This window comes from Emys orbicularis, chromosome 5 (genome assembly GCF_028017835.1).
Source record: "Emys orbicularis isolate rEmyOrb1 chromosome 5, rEmyOrb1.hap1, whole genome shotgun sequence".
Classification (NCBI taxonomy): Eukaryota; Metazoa; Chordata; order Testudines; family Emydidae; genus Emys; species Emys orbicularis.
The window spans coordinates 55,259,176-55,283,079 of record NC_088687.1 but is presented as its reverse complement, the minus strand read 5'-3'; the positions used below and the strand labels follow the sequence as shown (position 1 = coordinate 55,283,079).

General features: G+C 43.8%; 1 protein-coding gene across 1 annotated transcript in view; it reads right to left on the bottom strand.

Moving 5' to 3' along the window:
• IL15 (interleukin 15) overlaps window positions 1–23,904 on the bottom strand; it is a 72,722-nt gene that overhangs the window by 26,480 nt on the left and 22,338 nt on the right. The window contains exon 2 of the mRNA XM_065405010.1: window positions 23,768–23,897. Within this exon, the coding sequence (XP_065261082.1) occupies window positions 23,768–23,830 (63 nt within the window). The 5' untranslated portion in view covers window positions 23,831–23,897. The remainder of the gene's footprint in view (window positions 1–23,767; window positions 23,898–23,904) is intronic.

The window sequence follows — 23,904 nt, the reverse complement described above, 5'->3', positions numbered from 1 at the left end:
AACAGTATTATTTTTATAGGACAAGTACACAGGTTAAGTGTCACTACTTATGATAAGTCAATCAGCAAAGTCTTGCACAGGATAGTAAAATGGAAGGAAGGGAAAAGTTAGTGAAACTGCCTAGAGCAGTGGGTCTCAAACTTTTTTACTGGAGACCCCTTTCACATCACAAGCCTCTGAGTGCGAACCCCCTAATAAATTAAACACCCTTTTTAATATATTTAACACCATTATAAATGCTAGAGACAAGCAGGGTTTGGGTGGAGGTTGACCACTTGCGACCCCCCCATGTAATGACCTCACAACCCCCTGAGGGGTCCCGACCCCCAGTTTGAGAACCCCTGTCCTAGAGTATACATCCACAAGATAGCTAACCACAAAAGATCCAGTCATCTTTCTCAAAGCTTACCATAAAATTGATAATCACTTACCACTTACAGTTCATGCTATGATCAGTCAAAGATCAAACCTAAACAACAGTGTAAGTTGTAACAGCAAGCTCATAGAACAGGAGTTTAAAACTGGTTTCATGTTCATAAGAAATGTAAAGCTTTGCAATCTGAGATTTCACTGAGTCTTCTTCCCCCCCTCTTTTCCAGCTTCTTATCTCCAATTGATAAAGAATGAAGGATAGAGACTTATTTAAACAATACTGATGGACCTCTGCTTTTATCGTATCAGAAGAAATGAAGGTACCAGCCCATATCCATTTATAAAATCAGTGTAAAAATACAGGCAGAGGAGTTCCCCTGTTTCATATTATGGGTGCTACATGTTTTATACTAGTCAGGTATGCCTCCTCTGAGCCACATGAGAGACACTATACATTACCTAATACACTTTCACAAATCTATTGGAATTGGGAGTATAAGGGTTTAGTCAATTTTCAGCTCCTACTGTTCTTTAAAAAGATTTCCTGAGCTGTGCTAAAGTAATTACACCAAATGAAACCTCTAAAAGTATTCGCTCATGTTGTATCCACCAGGCAAGGTATTAACAAACTTCAACAGAACTTTATTTACAGTGGAAATCTCTTTACCAAGCTGTAGCTGCACACTCTGTAACGCTCCCAGCCTCCTCAACTCCTCCCCTTCCTTCCTGTTTCCTGTCCTTTCAGACTCCCAACAGCCAGTGCTCCCAGTTCTAATAATCACATGCAGCATCTAAACACCACATTCCCTCCTCTCTTAAGAAACTTTCCAAATTAAAATAAACATTGTTGTTCTAACCACAGGAACAAATATGAAACAAGACACTATACTGTTGGCAGGAATATTACACTGAAAACACTGTAGATACTACATAACATAGAGGGTCCTGTGGCACCTTTAAGACTAACAGAAGTATTGGGAGCATAAGCTTTCGTGGGTAAGAACCTCACTTCTTCAGATGAACAGGACCCTCTGTTGCTTTTTACAGATTCAGACTAACACGGCTACCCCTCTGATACATAACATAGTCTCTCGTCCAGGCAGGTGGTCATCTGGATCTGACAGGCCATCTCTCAAGCCCCGGTTCCAGTGCAATGTCTTGTTGTGTTGGCTCTACGGTGAAGTCATCCAATGCAGACTGGGTGTTGGCATAATCTCCTGTTGGTGCATAGGCAGGTGCAAGATAAGAAGCATTCCATACCCGCCCATCAGAAAGTCGATAGGTGTAAGGTCCCTTCTTCTCTATGATTTTAAGAGGAGCTGTGAATTTATGGTCCCCTTTGCGTAAGATTCCAGGTTTTCGTATTCTAACAAAGGAACCACACTCAAACTTTGGTTCCTTAGCACCCCGCCGTTTGTCTGTGAAAGCCTTAGACTTTGCTTGGTTCTGTTCAACTGTCTTTCTCACATCATCCTTGTTTGGGGCATGAGGTCATGCCTTTAACAATCCAGCAATGTTCAGTTTAGTATTCAGCTGTTTCCCATGCAGTAACTCTGCGGGTGATCTTTGCGTTGTGGCATGTCGTGTAGCCCGGTATGCTTGCAAGAAATCAGTAGTGAAGGGTATCCACAATCACCCTTCCAGTTTAGCTGTTTGCAAACTCTCTTTCAAACTTCTGTTAAACTGTTCGATTTCCCCATTGGCTTGAGGGTAATATAGGGATGACCTCCTGTGTAAAATGTTCCTCTCTGCTAGAAAAGTTTCAAACTCCAGGGAAGTAAATTGACTACCATTATCTGAAACCAGTTCTTTGGGGTTACCTTCCTGGCTAAAAACTGAAGAGAGGAACTTAATTACTGTAGCAGAAGAAATTTGCGATGTAAACGCTACCTCAGGCCATTTGCTGAAATAGTCTATTAAAGTGATGGCATAACGACAGCCAATTGGAGCAATATCAAAGGGTCCTACAATGTCAATCGCCACTTTTTCCCATGCAGATTCAGGAAGAGGAACAGGCTGTAATGGAGGGTTACGTGTCACTGCTGTCTTATCATGCATTTGGCAAGTGACACAGGATTTTATGAGTGCTTCAGTTTGAGAGTCCATCCCTGGCCACCAATACAGATCCCGTAGTCGTTGTTTGGTTCTGACAATTCCTTGATGAGTATCGTGTGCCAGGTGTATGAGTTTTGACTGTAATCCTTCTGGCACAAGTAACCGGTGTGTACCTCATAGCACACAGCCATCAAGCAAAGAAAGTTCATCCCGAACTCTAAAATAAGGCAGCAAAACTGGGTCAAGGTTTTTAGGGTTACTGGGCCATCTCTTTGTCAGAAATTCCCATAATTTTTGTTGAATTGGACACGCTGAACAAGCAGCTTGAAATTGTTCTCTTGTAACTGCAGTAAGAGTGCTTGTAATAAGCGCAACTACTACATCCTCATCCTCCGGTGGACCATCTGGTGAAGGCAAAGGCAGGTGAGAAAGGTAATCAGCTACCACATTTTCGTTTCCAGGTTTATATTCCAGTTCATAATTGAAAGAGAGTAGTCTTGCAGACCATCTAGCAATACGATATCCTGCTCTTCCCAGTCCTTTCGTGGTGAGCAATGTCGTCAAAGGGCTGTGGTCTGTGCGCAACTTGAACGTGCGGCCCCACAGGTAAGTTCTCCATTTTTCAGTAGCCCAGACACAAGCAAGTGCTTCTTTTTCAACTGTAGAATATTTTCTCTCAGCATTACTTAGTGTCCTTGAAGCAAATGCAACAGTCCTCTCTGTGTTGTCCTCATGAAGTTGTGTGAGGACAGCCCCAAGTCCATAATCAGAAGCATCAGTAGTTACAATTGAGGGCAATGCGGGACTGAATAGTGCAAGTACTGGACTATGTACAATCAAGTCTTTCACCCTTTCGAAACTAGCTTGTAAATCCATTGTCCACACTAAGGTTGAACTTCTCCGTAGTAATTCTCGTAACGGTTCAATGACAGAAGCATAATTGGGAATGAATTTTGCATACTAGGAGGTAAGACCCAAGAAGGAACGTAAGGTTTGCAAATCTGTTGGAGGAGGAGCATTTGAAATTGCCAGGATATGATCTGGATCAGGTTTTAGTCCAGCCTGTGAAATTGTATGCCCCAGAAAGGAGAGTTCAGTTTGTCTAAATTTGCATTTGGACCTATTGAGCTTGAGGCCTGCTTTGCTGATGCAGTTTAGTACAGACTGCAGGTTATTGTCATGCTCCTCAGTAGTATTTCCAAACACAATAATATCATCCCAATAGCACTGAACTCCATGTTGATTCTTCAGAATCAATGACATCATTTTTTGGAAGGCACTTGGGGCTGATGCGAGACCGTATGGAACACGTTTAAAACGAAGTAGTCCCTCATGTGTAATAAATGCTGTGAGGTCTCTGCTATCTTCATGCAACATAACCTGGTGGTATGCGCTCTGCAAATCAAGAGTAGAAAACATCTTTGCTCCACGGAGTTCTGCAAATACCTCTTCTATGTGAGGAAGAGGATGGCTGTCAATCACAATAGCTTTATTTGGCTCCCTTAAGTCCACACAAAGGCGAATGTCTCCACCCTTCTTCTGCGTCACTACTATAGGTGAAACCCATTCCGAGGAGTTAATCTCTTCAATAATGTCCTTTTGAACAAGTTTTCTAAGTTCCTCTGAAACAGCTTCCCTGACTGAAAATGGTAAGCGCCGTAATTTCTGTCGTACAGGCATCACATTATTCCACATTTTAACTTTATGCAGAAACCCATAAGCACAGCCGAGTTTCTCCTCAACCTGGAGTTGGGTCCCAGCTGAAACTGGTGTGTGTACCACAAGAGTGCTTTGCTGAGGAAGATCAATTCGTCCATTAACTACCCTGAGATTTAAAGCAGCTAATAAATCTCTGCCAAGGATAGGAGTGCCTTGTGGACAATGTAGAACTCCGCAGTTACACAGCAATCACCAAAAGTAACTATTGCTGGCAGGCAGCCATGTACTGGAATATGGTTTTTCAAATAGCATACCAAGTGACGTTTGGGTTCAGTAAGAGGCACATCTTTAAAGTAACGCAAATAGATGGAATCAGGTAGTATAGATACTGCTGAGCCAGTGTCCAACATTGGCTGAATAGAGTGTGATTTGCCTGAGGGTATGGCAGAAACATTTACAGTGCACTTTATCTGTTCTGGAATATGTGCAGTAGTGATTTTGTCTACACTCAGCACAGTAATATCTGGTATTGTAACTGCATGCACCTGTTGATTGAACTGGCTACTGTGACATACTTTAGCAAAATGCCCAATCTTTTTGCAATGATTGCACTGAGCTACTTTTGCTGGACATCCTGTGTAGCTTGCAAGATGTTGTGGGGATCCACAGCGAAAGCATGCTTTTACTGTATTTTGCATTTGCTGGTTCAGTGGCTTTGCAATTGTTTGTCTGCAGTGATAGTGAACTTTTCTGCAAAGTAGTCACAGCCTGGACTGGGCCTCCTGTACCCTTGCTCATTATTTTGGCTTCAGCTGTAGCTGACTCAATCTAAGTAGCAGTGGTTATTGCTTTTTCTAGTGTAAGTTGTGGTTCTAGAAGTAAGCGTTCTCTTACACGAAGCACGGTTGTTTTCTCAATGAGCTGGTCTCTAATCATCTCATCTGCCATATTCCCAAAGTCACAAGTTACAATCAGACTCCTCAGGGAAGCAATATACTGCATTATAGTCTCCCCTGGTTTCTGCTCACGCTGGCGAAATCTGTAGCGATTAGCTACTACATTCACTTTTGGCACAAAAAAGTTCTTTAATGCAGTGAGTGCAGTCTCATATTTATCATCTGCAAGGGGAAAAGTGTAAAATATACGCCGCCCTTCTGCTCCAAGGCAGTGGATTAGCAGAGCACACTTTCTTACTTCAGAAATCTCTGTAGCACTGATTGCAAGCAGATAAGTCTCAAACATATGGATCCAGACAGTAAAAGCAATTGGAGGCTCACCTGGGCTTTGCAGAAAGGGTGCAGGTGGGTTCAGAGGCAGAAGATCCGATCCTCGTCCCCAAAATGTTGTATCCACCAGGCAAGGTATTAACAAACTTCAACAGAACTTTATTTACAGTGGAAATCTCTTTATCAAGCTGTAGCTACACACTATGTAACTCTCCCAGCCTCCTCAACTCCTCCCCCCTCCTTCCTGTTTCCTGTCCTTTCAGACTCCCAACAGCCAGGGCTCCCAGTTCTAATAATCACATGCAGCATCTAAACACCACAACTCAGTCCAAAGCTATATGTATTGGACAAGTTTGGAATATGGAATTATATAATAATAACCTGTACAGAGTACACACAAATGTCAAGTTTCACTTAGTTTAGAGTGAAAACCACACAAACTCATCAATTTGTGCATAGTTTCTACTCAAAATCATAAACCCCTCCCTCTCCCAAGGATTCTTATCCCACAAATAACTCCAAAATACCCTCTTACTTTTCTGTCTTTGGGAGCAATGGCTTGTGGCCCTCTCTGCTCCCTACAGCAGCAACGTAGCCCACTCCCCTACACTTGGGAGTGTGACTGTGGCCAGAAAAGTAACTCTCTCTCTACTCACAATCCAAGTTTTTTAAGAGTCTCGGCTGCCTGTCCATGCTGTCATTCAGCAGCACTGGGATCCAAAAGACTCCCTTGGGTCTTGCTACAACGACTGCTTATCTTGCATGGCCTGAAATACCTTAAATGGCAATATCCCAGAGCCTGTTGCAGGATGGAGGAAGCCTATCGTAAACTAGACGGGAAAAGGGTGGCTCTAAACTGGGCTAAGTTTGATAACATTCAATGCACTTGTCAGGTTCTGTTAGAAAAGGTTCACAAGGCTCTACTTTTTTACATGCTTTTATGTTTCAATATGTTACCTTCTGCAAAGAATGAATACAGGCTACAGAAATTAACTGACTAACTGAAATCTATTATTTATAACCTGTTTGCTTTATTCTCTGCTTTGCTACTTATCTACATTTATTCCCACTAAATAGTCATAAATGCATGTGCTTTTTAAGAGTATACTACCTCTATATTGCAAATAATATTCACAGTGATATTTTTAGAAATGGGAGAATAAAATTAAGACAACACAGTACACAAAAACAAGTTAACCACATGGTTCAGTGGACATAGTAATCATAAAACAATCAAAATACAATAGTTTAATGTTTAATGCATCTTAAATAAAACCCTCCCCTAGGTCTCTGGAATCTATATAGATAACCAGATATTTTCAAAAAGTATGTTCTAAGTTCATAGCAGTATACTGCATGTCAAATCTGTAGTGGCATAGTCAGTTATAGATTAATAGGTTTGCAGATTTGAAAAGACAAAACAAACTAATGTGCTGCAGCAGAAGGTATATTTTTCTAACTCTCCTACCTGCATTTGTATGTCATCCTTTGGTCTGCAAGAGCTAAGCAGAAGTCAAAAAAGGCAGACACCAGGCTTAGTGTCAATAGGATCACAGATGTTAATCAATCTGGCAGACTTCAGCAATGTTTCCAAAGCTATGCTCACTATAACCTCCTAGTTTGCATTTCAAAGGTCATGTCATATTCACATGATCATTTCCTTAATCACAGACGCCTGTGACAGGGAGGAGTCATTTCTGTGTTATTGTTAAAGTTTTACAAATACACCACCACATTATATAGATTAGCTTTTCTTAAGGTGGACTGATTTCTGGGCATTCATTTCATTTGATTACTTGGTTTATATCCCTGGTAAACTACAGATAAGTCAAATGTAGCCAATAAACTTAATTGAAATGAAATATTTGAGGTTTTTTAAACTCATTTTTTAAAATACAGATATAGAGTATCTGGCCTAAGTGGAATTTTTTCTTTTAAAAATCAGCTGTACTTGGCGTTCTGCGAGCATATCCCATGGTCCTTTGCTTTGCTGCTGAGATATGTGCATTCTGGGATTTTTCTCACTGAATATTGTGGAATTAGAGTGACCAGATGTTCTGATTTTATAGGGACAGTCCCGATTTTTGGGACTTTTTCTTATATAGGCTCCTATTACCCCCCACCCCATCCCGATTTTTCACATTTGCTGTCTGGTCACCCTATGTGGGATGCCTAGCAGAAGGCAGGTGGAAGCCAGTGGAATTCTGGGAGTGGGGTCAAATTCAAAAACTCCCAGGATTCCACTCTCTCTGTCCCATGATTCCTCTCTTTCAGGGCAGGCTAGCACCATTTTCAAACTGCTGACAGCCAGCATGTACCCAATAATTACTCTGTAGTGGGGTGAACACCCACTCCAGCCCTGAAGGGGTTGGAAAAGCCCTGCAGAGGGCTGGGGATGTGAAAGGGAGCAAAACCCTGGCTGATTGGGGGAAGTGGCTGCAGCTGGGCCACGCCCCAATCAGGCCTTAGCTGGCCCTATATAAAAGGCTGGGAGTCAGGAGCCTCTCTCTGACTGGAGAGGGAGACAGGCCTAGTTGCTTGGGAACTCACCCAGGGGACCTAGAGTGAGGCAGGGCCAGGGAAAGGCCTTAGGAGCTGGGAAGCTCTAGGCTAGCAACTCCCCAGGCTGCAGGGCCTAGTTCTAGGCCCACCTAGGTATTGGGCTTGCAGAGGGGTAGCCTGAGGGTGAGTAAAGGCAGCCAGTCCAAACCCAACCTTGCCTATGATGAGTGGCTGATACTGCAGTCTGCCCCAGTGCATGGGGCTAGACAATGACTGGCAGTAGCCTTATACTGAGGCGAGGTGGGAATAGTGGGTGGGGGTTCCCTGGGGAGGGGAGACCCTAAGACTGAGGGGTTACTGCCAGGGGGCAGCACCCCAGGTAAAAGGGCACTGGGGTACAGGGTGGGACAAGGGAGCCAGAGGAAAGGTGGACCACCGGCCTGCAGAGGGTGCTCCAGGATGCTGGAAGAGCTAATTCCCGGAAGTCACCAGCAGGAGGCGCCGCAGGGGTGAGTCCGCACCTCTACAACTCCTAGGGGAATTCTGCGCCACTGCGCATGTGCATAATTAATGAGCCGTGCATATTTTTAATTTTTTGCACAGAAAAAAGCTTCTGCTGAAAAGTTGCTGCAGAACCAGAGGGTGCTTTGGTGATAGAACACAGCAGCTGCTCCCAGCCAGCTAGGGAAGAGCGAGAGCCTTCTTCGCAGTGCCTGTCACGCCAGGTCAGGAGAGAGGGACTATGGGGAGACTGACAGCATTGGGCTGCTGGGGGATCAAACAGGGGATCATTAGGGCTAGTGGGGGAGGACAGATTGGGGCAGGGCTGAATGGGAGTGGAGGTGGAGGGCCACGGGGGGGGGGAGGGAGGCACAGAGCCACATGGTTACGGGGGAGGGGTGCAGGGCCATAGAGGGAGAGGGGAGTGGCTGGGTGGGGGAACAGAGACACATGGGCATAGGGAGAGTGGGTGCAGGGCCACATGGGGTTGGGGAGAGTGGGTGTCTGAGTGGAAGTGGAGGGACACATGTGCCTGACTGAATAGGAGAGGTGAGGGTCAGCCAGGGTCTGCATATGGGAAGCTCTCTAACAGTCCTTCCCCACCCCTGCAAAAAACCTGTTCCATATTTTCCCCATCCATACCCAACAACCCTCCAAGTTCACACCCAGGCTCCTTCCCAGCAATTATTTCCCTCTCGCTCAGCTTCTCCGTTACTTCTGACTCCCCCAAGCCTTTGCACTGCTTCTGGGGAGTGTGGGAAATATGGGTCTGTATTGTAGTTTAAATTAATTATTACTCAGAGCTCTGTATTAATATGCCTAGTAAGGAATCTATTTGTCAAAAAACATTTTCTGAATCTTTTTTGTTGTCTATATTGCTACAGACATACTTGCTGACATTTATTTTGAAATAAATGATCAAAATAATTGAAACGGGTGTGATTATATTGTTGTTTTGACAAATAAAATATGCAGAACTTTGCAGAATTTGAAAATATTGTGAACAGAATTTTTAATTTTTTGGCACAGAATTCCTCCAGGAGTAAATAATGCTCTGCGCCACATTGCTGGCAATTGTGAAGACACAGAGGCTGTTTGTGCTTTATGTGAGCTCTCAGAGCCAAGTGACTTTGGTTTTGGACTTTGCCTGCTGCACCACCGAGTGGATGAAGTGGCTGCAGCAGCGGCTTCTTCAGCAGCAGACAGAGGAAGATGAGGATGACACCAGGTAACTATTACTACATGAACTCTTCCTGAAGCAGCTTCACACAGTGCAGCGCCATTGCTGGGTTCAGAAACAAGTGTCAACTGGTGGGAAAGGATCAGCCTGCAGACCTGGGATGACTAAATTTGAGGATGGCGAAGGCAATTTTTTTTAGATCTGTGCTATGCAAGTCTCAGAGTTGCAGTGACAAAGTACCAACATGCAGTGGCCTGTACCCATTGAGAAGCAGGTCACGATTGCCCTCTGGAAGCTGGCCAACCCCGAATATTACTAGTCTGTAGCCAATCAGGCATAGAGAGACTGACAGTTGGGGCCATTATCATGCATGTGTGTTGCACCGGATTGCACTGGGTTGTAAAGCTGGGTAATGCTCAGGAGGTTATTGGTGGCTTTGTGTTCATGGGGTTCCCAAACTGTATTGGAACAATTGATGAGATCCAAGTGCCTATTGTTTGCCCCCACACCAGGGCTTGGAGCTTATAAACAGGAAGGGGTTTTTCTCCCTGGTGGTCCAAGGCCTGGTTGGCCACCATGGGAGGTTCACAAACAAATTCAGTGAGGTCCACAATGCTAGGATCTTTCTGAACTCAGCTGTATTTACCTTAATGAATAAAGGAGACTGTCTCCAGGATCACTATGGACATTAATGTTGTGGAGATTGTGCCAGTTATCCTAGGAGACCCAGTTTATCCTCTGATTCCCTGATTAATGAAGCCATTCACAGGGCATTTGGACAGAGGGAAGGAACAGTTTAAGGATCACCTGCGTAGTTGCAGAATGGCAGTAAAATGTGCATTTGGTCACCTGAAAGGCAGGTGGGGCTGTTTATGGACTAGGTTGGAAGCTACATAAAAAGAGCTCACCTAAGATTATAGCTGCATGTTCTATTTTGCACAACATTTGTGAGAGTAAAGGAGAAAGCTTTAATGAAGGGTGGGAGGCTGAGATGCAGAGACTTGCTCGGTTTGAGCAGCCAGTAAGGTGTCTACTAGAAAATGGAACCAGCCAGGCCAATACTGTCAGGAATGCCTATTGCTCTTATTTTGAGTCTGAGGCCTGAAAATGTTCAGCCGAACATCCAGATGCTATCCCAGGTGGTGGAGGCAGGGGATAGATTGTGAACACTGCAGTCTCTTTTGTAAAAACCTGTGACATGTAAAATTCATAGTAGTTTCTGTGTACCAGAATGTGTACCACATTGCAGATTTTTTTTATGAATTAATTGTAATGGGTTATTATTAAACAACAATTTCTTATACAACAGCTAGCAATAAACCTTTAATTAAAACAAAAATGAAACAGTTTTAAAGTGAAACAGTGCAGTGGAGGGCAGCACACAACAATGGGGGGACTCCAGGTCACAGGTGATTATATGTCTTGCCCTCTGTCTCTTCTTGTTCATCTGTCTTTTGCTGCTGAGTGTCAGGGCTCAAAATTATCAGGGGCATTAGATGACTCAAAAGAGCCGGGGTCCCATATGCAATTATTCTTGCTGCCCTGAGCTGGGGCCCTGGCCTCTGGGAACATGGCTGTGGGAGCACAGTGGGAAACATATGCTGGTGTTCCCAGTACCCTGTATTGTCCAGGAGCTGCAGAACATGGGTAGGTCCTGGCTGAGGGCACTAGATTGTCAGCGTGCCCACAAACAATATGCACTTCAGCAGAGCGTTCTGCTTCTGTATTGCCTGCAGGAGTTGCCTCTGAATCATCTCCTGGTCTGTCTCTAGTGTTTTTTGCCATGGCGACGCTGTCCCTGGCCACTTCAATGTTTTCTCTGGGTAGCTTCCTGTCTTTTTCCATCTCCGACTTCAAAAACAACCTCCAGCTCTCTGTAGTTTTCCATAGTTTGAGGAGTCTGCAATGAGGTCTGAGAACATTTCATCCTGAATTCTCTATTTCTTCCCCCTCAAGTTAGTCCACCACACAGCTATTGACAAGGCCCTGTCCTTGATGGTCTGGCCACTATGGGTGCCATGACCGGAGAAGTAGGGGAAAAAACCAAACAGTTATTGCTTCTATTGCAAAGAGGCTCCGATAGCATTTTTAACATGTATTTCTGATTTCCCCTTCCTGAGATTCTTCCCAGTCTTGGGGGAGACCTCAGAGATGGTAAGTTGTGTGTGCATGTGGAGGTCTAGATTAGGGTTGCCAACCCTCCAGGATTTTTCTGGAGTCCCCAGAAATTAAAGATTGATCTTTAATTAAAGATTGTCATGTGATGAAATCTCCAGGAATTTATTTAACCAAAGTTGGCAACCCTAGTCTAGACTGGGATTTCAAGGGCGTGCAGTATAAGCTGTTTGAATGTGCAGTTGTGCTTTGGAGGCAGTGGAGTATTGGGAATTATGTTCCTGGCTTGGCTTTTCAATTTAGGCTGTGCCTTGGAGGAGCTTGTGTGGAGTTGGAGAGCTTAGCAGGGGGTGGGAGGTCTCTGCGGGCAAGCTGGATACTAAACCTCTCTCCATTCCCTTTGGACTGCCCTGACTCTCTAGGATGTTGAAGCACATGACCAGGTGGCAGAGAATGGCCTTTCTCAAAAAGGCAAAGGGCAGTGAGGTATGCTATGAAGTTATCCACCAGGATGGTGCCACCAGAAGTGCTGCAGGATCGAAAGGAAATTGTGAGCTGTGTTGGGGGCGGTGACTGAGCAGCTATACTACAAAATGTCTGGACCAAAATCAAGCAATTTCTCACTCTTAGATTCTGCTTTATCTCCCCTGCAGATGTGCTGTAAGTGCAGAGAAAAATCAATTTGGTTCTGCACCAGTTATTTGAAACCTTAACTGCTCCCAGTCTTTTTCTGTATAAGCCTGTGAAAAGTGATTAAGAGCTGTATCACTATGCTATCCCTCGGGTAAACTATTTTTCTTGTACGAATCTTTGTTACAGGGCATAGATACCTCTGACATTCAGGGGTACAACCCAGACCAGTGAGGGGCTGTCACCCCAGCCCTGCACATTTGGGTGCCTCACAATGCTCTGCTGCTGTAACTCCCACGTGGGTCCCTCACAAACCACCAAACAGCATTCTACTACTGCCTTGAATGTTTGTGTATAGCTGTAGCCTGTAAGCCATACATCAGTCACACTCTGGCTTCCACCAGCCTTGGTTTCCACTTGCAGAATGACCCCAACACACTCCTAGTCCTGGATTTTCCCCAAAATGTGTGTTCTGCACTGTCCAGTCCTCTCCTGGGCAGTCCACATATATTAGGTCTGTTGCCCCTCTAGAGGGGTCAATATACAACAGTTTGCCACCCTACATGGAGTTACCCACACAGTTCACAACACTGGATTAGTTTTGATTAAAGAATAAAACAAGTTTATTTACCTCCAAGGAGAGAGGTTTTAAGGGAGTACAAGTATAAGGCATTAAAGTCAGAAATGGTTACAAGAGAAATAAAGATAAAATACATCTTCGTATTAAAACTTAACAAACTAGACTTGGTTCAAGGTGAAGTCCCTTACCATATGTTCCTAGAAACACTGCTGACCAAATTCTTAGGCCAGGATCTGCTCCCAAAATCCAAAGGCTGTATTGTATTTATGCAATTGATTATTCCTTCGTAAGTGTAGGACTCACATTTGTCCTTACTGAATTTCATCCTATGTATTTCAGACCATTTCTCCAGTTTGTCAAGATAATTTTGAATTCTAAACTGGGGCTTTAAGAATGTAACCTGGATGTATATATGATTAATGGTGACAAAAATTATAACTTTAATACTGGAAAAGAAGCCTTGTCTAAATAAGGTGGAATGGTTGGATAGCCTTACTCAGATTGCATCCCTGGTGAGAGTAATTTAGTCCCATACAAAAAAGCCTACATTAAAATAGAGTTAAGACTGAGAATATGTATTAGTAATTTAAGAGTAAAAACATTACAAAGAGATTGCAGTTAGCCTAAAACCAAGTGTTACACAATTTAACTCTGTCTTATATTGATACCATGCAATAGCCATATGATTATGATTGCGGCATTTTGTGTCTGGGGTCCCAGATTAGGTTGAACTGACTTTTAAAAGCACATTAGCTGTTTCCATTTGGTTCCCATCATGATATCACTATAGGACAGAGTTAAGATTGTGTGAGTACTTTATTGTACATTTCCTGACATATTTGGATTTCTGTTGCATGTAATCTTAACTCTGCATTTATAATGCTTGCTCTTGAGTTAATTACAACATTCTTGTCATGAGTTTTACCTTTCAAATTATTGATGCTTGCTTTCAACCTTAACTTTATCTTAACTCAGTTTTTGGTCTGGGGAGTTCCTTGGTTTGCTGCAGCTTCTTAAAAATTTCACACTGTAATACTAAACAAGAAACCCAAAGAGAAACTACCATGCTATATTTCTAATGGTTTGAAATATGTAGTATCAACCTTAAATATATTATTTAATATTTTTAACTTTTAAGGGCAAAATGCACCAGAGTAAAACAGTCAGAGCTTGCTGGCCAGTTAAGCTGGATATACAGCTGCTTTGCATCTTCAAAGCAATGCAAAGCAACTGGAGTGTAGTGGTTAATCTGGCCTTTAATTTGCAATTGATTTTTTTGGTTTAGAGGGTGATATTACAGAGACAGAAACTGTGTGAAAGGAAGGGCAATGATGAGCCAATTCTAGGTCTCCCTCAATGCTTCTAGTTCAGTTTCCCCAGCAGTGCTGCCTTGGTGCATGGCAGAGCTGAGGCAGAAGAGTAATGAGGAGTCGTCTTTCAAGCACTGATGCTCAAATTAGTATGCAGCTACAGAACTGTTAAAGAGCATTGACAGCTGGGCCAAGTAAACTGTACAGTCTCCCTTGTATCTTTGAGCCATTACAACCAATAGAATTGTTGCATGAAAATTAGCTCTAGAGAAAGGATGGTAATTGGTTTAGTTACTTCTGATATCACAGTAGTCCATCTTACGTGTTACCTGAGCTGTTGAACTGACCCTGCCTGTAGCTTATAACAAGTAGATACAAAAATTGTTAATAATGTAAACTTTAATTATACCTTAATCTCTTTAAATATAACCTACACATGAAACTTGAATCAATTTTAGCTATCAGGAATGTTTGAAAAGTCTGTTTTATTCTATTATTGCTATCATTTGAAACCAAGAAAACCCTGATGCAGATGATAAGTTTCTTTAAGAACCCAGTGTTTAATTAAGTTTAACTCTAACTAACTGACAGATTTTTATATAACAACATTCCAGGAATGTCACGCCGTGTGTCACTCTGAAGCCTAGATTGTCTGAGGCCTGGTCTACACTACGAGTTTAGGTCGACTTTAGCAGCGTTAAATCGAATTAAGCCTGGACACGTCCACACGACGAAGCCCTTTCTTTTGACTTAAAGGGCCCTTTAAACCGGTTTCTTTACTCCACCTCCGACGAGGGGATTAGCGCTAAAATCGGCCTTTGCGGGTCGGATTTGGGGTAGTGTGGACGGAATTAGACGTTATTGGCCTCCGGGAGCTATCCCACAGTGCTTCATTGTGACCGCTCTGGACAGCACTCTCAACTCAGATGCACTGACAGGTAGACAGGAAAAGCCCCGCGAACTTTTGAATTTCATTTCCTGTTTGCCCAGCGTGGAGAGCACAGGTGACCACGCAGAGCTCATCAGCACAGGTAACCATGATGGAGTCCCAGGATCGCAAAAGAGCTCCAGCATGGACAGAACGGGAGGTACGGGATCTGCTCGCCATATGGGGAGACGAATCAGTGCTAGCTGAACTCCGTAGCAGTAAACGAAATGGCAAAATATTAGAAAAGGTCTCAAAGGCCATGAAGGACAGAGGCCATAACAGGGACGCACAGCAGTGCCGCGTGAAAATTTAAGGAGCTAAGGCAAGCCTACCACAAAGCCAGAGAGGCAAACGGAAGGTCTGGGGCAGAACCGCAAACATGCCGCTTCTACGCGGAGCTGCATGCCATTCTAGGGGGTTCAGCCACCACTACCCCAACCGTGTGCTTTGACTCCGTCAATGGAGAAACACGCAACAGGGAAGCGGGTTCGGGGTACGCGGAAGATGATAGCTCACAGCAAGGAAGCGGAGAAACCGGTTTTCCCCAACAGCCAGGATATGTTTATCACCCTGGACCTGGAACCAGTAACCCCCGAACTCACCCAAGGCGTGCTCCCAGACCCTGAGGGCACACAAGGGACCTCTGGTGAGTGTACCTTTGTAAATATTACACATGGTTTAAAAGCAAGCTGTTTAATGATTAATTTGCCCTGGCAATCGCGGCCAGTACAGCTACTGGAAAAGTCTGTTAACGTGTATGGTGATGGAGCGGAAATCCTCCAGGGACATCTCCAGAAAGCTCTCCTTCATGTACTCCCAAAGCCTTTGCAAAAGGTTTCTGGGGAGGGCTGCCTTATCCCGTCCGCCATGGTAGGACACTTTACCATGCCAGGCCAGTAGCACGTAGTCTGGAATCATTGCATAACAAAGCATGGCAGCGTATGGTCCCGGTGTTTGCTGGCATGCAGACAACATCCATTCCTTATCGCTCTTTGTTATCCTCAGAAGAGTGATAACATTCACGGTCACCTGGTTGAAATGGGGTGATTTTATTAAGGGGACATTCAGAGGTGCCCGTTCCTGCTCGGCTGAACAGAAATGTTCCCCGCTGTTAGCCACGCGGTGAGGGGGAGGGGTGAAGTGATCATCCCAGAGAATTGGGTGTGTGTGGGGGGGTGGGGGGGTAGTTGGGTTTGTGCTGCATGTTAACCCGGAAACCCCAGCCCCTCCTTTTATATTGCAAACCCATTTTTAAATGGCCAACCCAATGGGAAATGAGGGCACTGCTATTTGAAACCATTCCCACATGTTATGAAGGTTAAAAAAGCCTTGATGATATGTTCTCGGAGCTCCAGATGTCCTCCCACGCTGAAAGAGCACAGCAGAATGCGTGGAGGCAGTCAATGTCAGAGTGCAGAAAAGCACAATTTGAATGAGAGGAGAGGTGGCGGGATGAATCGCGGGCTGAACAGAACAAGTGGCGGGTTGAAGATGATAGGTGGCGTCCGCTTGCAGACAGAAGGCAAGAGTCGATGCTCCGGCTGCTGGAGCATCAAACTGATATGCTCCAGCGTATGGTTGAGCTGCAGGAAAGGCAGCAGGAGCAGAGACCGCCGCTACAGCCTCTGTGTAACCAACAGCCCTCCTCCCCAAGTCCCATTGCCTCCTCACCCAGACGCCCAAGAACACGGTGGGGGGGGGGCCTCCGGCCACCCAGTCACTCCACTCCAGATGATTGCCCGAGCATCGGAAGGCTGGCCTTCAATAAGAGTTAAAGTTTTAAACTGCAGTGTGTCCTTGTCCTTCCCTCCTCCCCCACCCCTCCCAGGCTACCTTGGCAATTATCCCCCTAGTTGTGTGATGAATTAATAAAGAATGCATGAAGGAGAAGTAACAATGACTTTATTGCCTTTGCAAGCGGTGCTCGAAGGGGGGAGGGGAGCGTGGTTGGTTTACAGGGAAGTAGAGTGAACCGGGCGGGGGGGCGGAGGGTTCATCAAGGAGAAACAAACCGAAGATTCACACTGTAGCCTGGCCAGTCACAAAACTGGTTTTCAAAGCTTCTCTGATGCGCACCGCGCCCTGCTGTGCTCTTCTAACCGCCCTGGTGTCTGGCTGCGTGTAATCAGCGGCCAGGCGATTTGCCTCAACCTCCCACCCCGCCATAAATGTCTCCCCCTTACTCTCACAGATATTCTGGAGCGCACAGCAAGCAGCAATAACAATGGGGATATTGGTTTTGCTGAGGTCTATCCGAGTCAGTAAGCTGCGCCAGCGTGCTTTTAAACGTCCAAATGCACATTCCACCACCATTCGGCACTTGCTCAGCCTATAGTTGAACAGGTCCTGACTACTGTCCAGGCTGCCTGTGTATGGCTTCATGAGCCATGGCATTAAGGGGTAGGCTGGGTCCCCAAGGATAGCGATAGGCATTTCAACATCCCCAACGGTTATTTTCTGGTCCGGGAAGAAAGTCTCTTCCTCCAGCTTTCAAAACAGACCAGAGTGCCTGAATACGTGAGCATCATGTACCTTTCCCGGCCATCCCACGTTGATGTTGGTGAAACGTCCCTTGTGATCCACCAGGGCTTGCAGCAGCATTGAAAAGTACCCCTTGCGGTTTATGTACTCGGTGGCTTGGTGCTCCGGTGACAAGATAGGGCTATGGGTTCCATATATCACCCCACCACAGTTTGGGAATCCCATTGCAGCAAAGCCATCCACTATGACCTGCACGTTTCCCAGAGTCACTACCCTTGATATCACCAGGTCTTTGATTGCCCTGGCAACTTGGATCACAGCAGCCCCCACAGTAGCTTTGCCCACTCCAAATTGATTCCCGACTGACCGGTAGCTGTCTGGAGTTGCAAGCTTCCACAGGGCTATCGCCGCTCGCTTCTCAACTGTGAGGGCTGCTCTCATCCTGGTATTCTGGTGCTTCAGGGCAGGGGAAAGCAAATCACAAAGTTCCATGAAAGTGCCCTTACGCATGCAAAAGTTTCGCAGCCACTGGGACTCGTCCCACACCTGCAGCACGATGCGGTCCCACCAGTCTGTGCTTGTTTCCCGGGCCCAGAATCGGCGTTCCACGCCATGAACCTGCCCCAGTAACACCATGATTTGCACATTGCTGGGGCCTGTGCCTTGTGAGAGGTCTATGTCCATGTCAATTTCCTCATTACTCTCGTCGCCGCGCTGCAATCGCCTCCTCAGCTGGTCCTGGTTTTGCTTTGGCATGTCCTGGCTCTGCATATACTCCAGGACAATGCGCGTGGTGTTCATAGTGCTCATAATTGCCGCGGTGATCTGAGCGGGCTCCATGATCCCAGTGCTATGGCGTCTGGGCTGAAAAAAGGCGCGAAACTGACGGAGGGAGGAAGGGGCGAGTGACAACATGGCGTACAGGTACAGGGAATTAAAATCAACAAAGGTGGCTGTGCATCAGGGAGAAACACAAACAACTGTCACACAGAATGGCCCCCCCAAACATTGAACTCAAAACCCTGGGTTTAGCAGGCCGTTGATTTCACGGAGGGAGGGGGAAGCAAATGAATACATCTATTTTTTACATCTTAAGCTGGCAGCAGACGGTGCAGCATGACTGATAGCCCTCGGCATCTTCTGGGTGCTTGGCAGAAGATACTGTACTACGACTGCTAGCCATCATCGTCAAGACGGTTCAATAGGACTGCCGGCAGGACTGAGTCTCCAGGAGACAAAGCATGTCTGCCCAGGTGCCTCTGATTGAACTGGAGTACGACGACGATGGATACCAGTCGTAATACACCATCTACTGCCAAAAGGCAAGGGGCTGCTGCTGCGTAGCAATGCAGCCCCACGTCTGCCAGCACCCAGATAGCCGATGAAGGCTACCAGTCATACTGCACCGTCTACTGCCAAAAGGCAATTAGCTGCTGCTGTGTAGCAATGCAGTACCACGTCTGCCGGCACCCAGATGACATATGGTGACGGTGAGCTGAGCTGAGCGGGCTCTATGCTTGCCGTGGTATGTTGTCTGCACAGGTAACCCAGGTAAAAAGGCGCAAATCGATTATCTGCTGTTGCTCTGATGGAGAGGGAGGGGCCTGACGACATGTACCCAGAACCCCCCGCGACACTGTTTTGCATCATCAGGCACTGGGATCTCAACCCAGAATTCCAATGGGCGGTGGAGACTGCGGGAACTGTGGGATAGCTATCCACAGTGCAACGCTCTAGAAGTCGACGCTAGCCTCGGTACTGTGGACGTGGTTCGCCGACTTCATGCACTTAGAGCATTTTATGTGGGGACACACACAATCGACTGTATAAAACCGATATCTATAAAACCGGCTTCTATAAATTCGACCTAATTTCGTAGTGTAGACATACCCTGAGTCAGGGTGAAGTAATGGAAACAGTTACAAGCATGTTCAGAGCTCTTTTTGTTTAAAATATCACCATGTTTATTTATCACCGAGATTTGTGGTCTGCTACTGTCCACTTTTTAAGTATTCAGACATTTTGGTTTTTTTTTAAACTGTATGAATTACACCTGTACAATAGCATGGGCTTTCACCTTAATTACTTATAAAATCTTGAAAATTCATTCATTCTTTAGCTCAAAGAGAAAGTGCTGTAAGTCTGGGGAGGTTACAGAATATTTTCCATATGTAAAAGATGTGAATCGCAACGTTCAGTGTGAAATGGAACTCAACCTGAAGTGTAGTGTCACAACCAAGGCCTCCATAATTAAATATAGCATATTTTTCAAAACATTGTTTTAAAAAAAAAGTTGATACCATTTATAAATTATATTCAGGGAGTGGAATTAAAATGTGAAAGTAATAAGTTTTGGGGGGCAGTGAGCATGTTTCTGTTGTGTGTTAGTACAAGTGAGCCCTTATCTCTGCAGCACATAAGCCCTACCACAATACAAATAATATAAGATTAATATAAAATACGACAATACTATTTGTTAGCCTGTTTTTAAAGGTTTTGGGTGATTTTAATGGGACTTGCGTTCTTAAATCACTTAAGTGCTTTTGAAAATTCCATCCTTCATCTTAAAAGGGACAATTTACTTCAAATATTTTTCTGTTTTGTTTGTCTGATTTGTGGGATTAGCTAATAACTGATCTATGAATATATCTGTCCAGGGAATAATGCCAATAGTAGCTATGTTAGAACTGTATATCTATTTTTAAATGGACTTAATATTTTAAATAAGAGAGAAAAGAAGAGAATCAGTAACTCACAACCAGACATGCTGATATCTGACAGCAGCCTGACACAGCCCTTTATCTCATTCTCCATTTAATGCCAGGTCTAATACTAGCAACTATGCTCTTAATTACATAGATAAGCACCTTCTCAGCAGTGCGAGGGTCCAGACTGTTTAAAGAAACCACACCAAACAAGCACACAGAGGGAAAACACCTGAAATAGTGATAACAGCTGTGGGGATATGCAATTATAGCATGAATGTGTGCAAAATTGTATGTCCAGATTTCTCAGACAGGTGCAAATCTCTAAAGGGCGCAAGATATCATTTCATTTAAACAAATTCCAGGCTGCAGCAAAGGTGGGTATATATCTTGTGAATGAGCAATAATTTCTAGCAAGTAATGAAGTGTATTGTATGTAAATACTAGAAGAAGAATAGATTGCTCAAATGGCATACAGAACAGAATTATATAAAGGATTAACATGTCCTCATTGTTACAAGATCACTGCACATCCAATGTTGCAATTCACTTTTTAAATGAACTGTTTGAAAAAAGGAACTTTCTTATAATTAATCCTCTCTCCCTTACATCATCTTAAGAATACACATTAACTTACAAAGCCCAGGGCAGAACACTATCACTCATTTGCTGGATCAGCCAGCCCCATTTATTTTTAAAAGTAGGACATTTGCCATTTGAATCTTGTTTGCTAATCTCTAGCACTATATTCTCCCTTCTGGATAAATGTATGATACGTTTTTTCAAGCTTTTAAGGCTCCTACAGTAGGGTGTCATCTAAGGCATGCAACATGTGAAACAATTCACTAACCTTTCTCTCCCATAAAGAAGTGTTAAGAAATCACCTGAGGCCATAAACTTCCCTGAGAACCCAGAGATCATTTAACAGCAATCCCAGTTCCAAGGCAGCAACAATTCCAGTCTCTCTCCATAGAGCAAAGCCCACGGCAACCCAGCAGCTCTCCTCTTTTTTGCTAGATAAAGACCACCAATCTATCAAGCTCTATATCAAACATATCTCATCAATATACCAATTAGCGGTCTTCTGCAATCCTCACTTGTCAAACTATCAAACCCTTTTAATAGTCACAGGGCCAAAATAGGCTCTGAATTTACACCAACCATTTCTTCCTTAACCATCATTATGATCCTGTAGTCTTCCGTACAGGAAGGGACAGAGGAGTGATGGTTAGGGAACGAGGGCGGGGTACAGTTGACTTTTAGTTAACGTGGTAATAGAATCCAAAAATATTACTAATTTATTTTCCTGATATAGGTCAATCTGAACTACTTACTCTAAATCAAGAAATGAGTAAGGAATTATACAAAATGCTAGTCCATAGCAATCAAATTAAGTTGACAATCTTATCAGCAAAACAATTGTAAATGAGGTGGAAAGTACTGTTGAGGATTAATATGATTCAGTCATATTAATTTCCAAATATATTTTGGTCATCTCCCCCGTGATTGCATTAATGTCACGATGCAAATTGGAGTTCACAGTATATTTCAGACCGCTTTAGATTTGTAACTATTCAGTAACACCAGAAAGTTCTATCTTGGAAGGTTTAAAATCATCTATAGTCTGTCAGAAAATTCTAGAACAAGCATAATTATGACAGTATACTAAATCAGAGTTGCAGCAAGGATAGGAGACAGAAGGGGAAAAATATCTTTAACTATGTGAAAAAGGATAATGGAAGAAAGTCTCTTTTTGTGAGAAACAAAATGATCAGACTTGCAGGTTCAAAGATAAAGTCTATTAAATATATTATTTTACATTTATTTAGTACCTTTAGTCAAAAAGTCTGTGGAAGAATTTTACAACCATTAATTATATTCCACAATACCTCTTAGAGGGAGGTAGGAGATACTGAAATCATCTCACCATTGAAAGGTAGCTATCTCTAGGGAAAAATTCAACTGGTAATAACACACAGCATTGTCACACAGCAATTTAGGGATATGAATTGAAGGAAACAGCCAAATCTTTGGTCCCTTCTCTGGCTGCTGCAAAACTGGCTTAACTGGCCCATGTGGGAGGCAGAATGTAATTATGTAAACAGGAGTTTGGCCAGGACATTAAGGCTAATAGTTCTACTTCTGCAAAAAGTATCATGAAAACCCAAAAGTGGGGCAAGCAGATTTTACTATTGCAACATAAAACAAGTATTTTTCATAGCACTGTGCAGTTTAATAATATACTTGGTCTCTGGATCAGAACAGTCAAAGAGAAAAAAAATCAACTGCTGAATCACTAACTACACCTCTACCCCGATATAACGCTGTCCTCGGGAGCCAAAAAATCTTACCGCGTTATAGGTGAAACCGCATTATATCGAACTTGCTTTGATCCGCCAGAGTGCGCAGCCCCGCCCCCCCCCCCCCCGGAGCACTGCTTTACCGCGTTATATTCGAATTCGTGTTATATTGGGTTGTGTTATATCGGGGTAGAGGTGTATTTGCATCACTCTGATTTTCCTTGGAAGTCTCTCCTCCAAATATTGACAATGTCCAACTTTCCATAGTTTGCTTGGAATTGCTTCAGACCATTGCTGAGAGATGTTGCACACAGAGTAATCATGATGTCTGTTATAAGGTTGCCTAACCATTTCCATGATCACCCTATTTTCAATTGTTTATAACTTTGACAAATGTTAACCTTTCAGGATGAAGTTTTCCATGGTTGCAGACTGCCTCAAGTTGATTTTTTGGGGGAGGGCAGGAAGCAGAGGGAGGATTAATCAAAAACAGTGCCACCGTTTTCAAGAAAGAGGTCAATGAAAAATAGCAAGTTTTGGCTATGTTAAAAAATAAAATTCCCACCATCTTTTGAACAGCTTTAGCACCTCAGTGGTTTGAAATAGAAACTTGAAGTTTGAGAAAGGAATAGTTCTGAGGTCAGCCATTCACTGTCCCCATGAAAATCCATCCAGATTTTACCAAGTTATAAACCATGTAAAATCGCCACTTTTGCACATGCACAATAGAAATTGTGTCACTTCTGAAAGTTCAAACTCATACTGCATCATTCTGAAATAAATGCACAGCACTATATGTCCATACAGGACACAAGCAAAACGGCAGCAATAACTTCAGCTGCTGTTTTCCCTCCATCAAATACCCTTTGGCCTAGGGTAAGCAATGTAATGATCATGAGGGTTATTAAATAACAAACCTGTGAACGAGAAAGAAATAAAACTGATACTAGACGTTGCTGTGCTAAATAAAGAACATTAATAACAATTAAATAAACTAAGAACCTTCAGCATTCTTTGAATAATTCTGGTAAGAATGGGTAATAGGGAGTGAAAAAACACAAGAAAACCAATTTTGTCATCTAAAAAATCAGGGTTAATTTAAAGTTTTGAACTTACAGTATCACAGAAGTGTAGGGTTGGAATTGTTGAATTATTTCTCCTAATTATTTTACACCATTTGGAACATAAAATATGCTTAAACCTTTGTAACAAATGTGACTTACCTGAGTCCCTAGCCAGTGCCGTGCTCCAATAGAGTTCCATGGTGGCCAGGCCATCACCAGCATGGTACCTGCTGGGACATCACTCAAATCAGAAGCAGATTAGCTACATCAGAAAAGTTCTTTTGAGGACCTAGAGG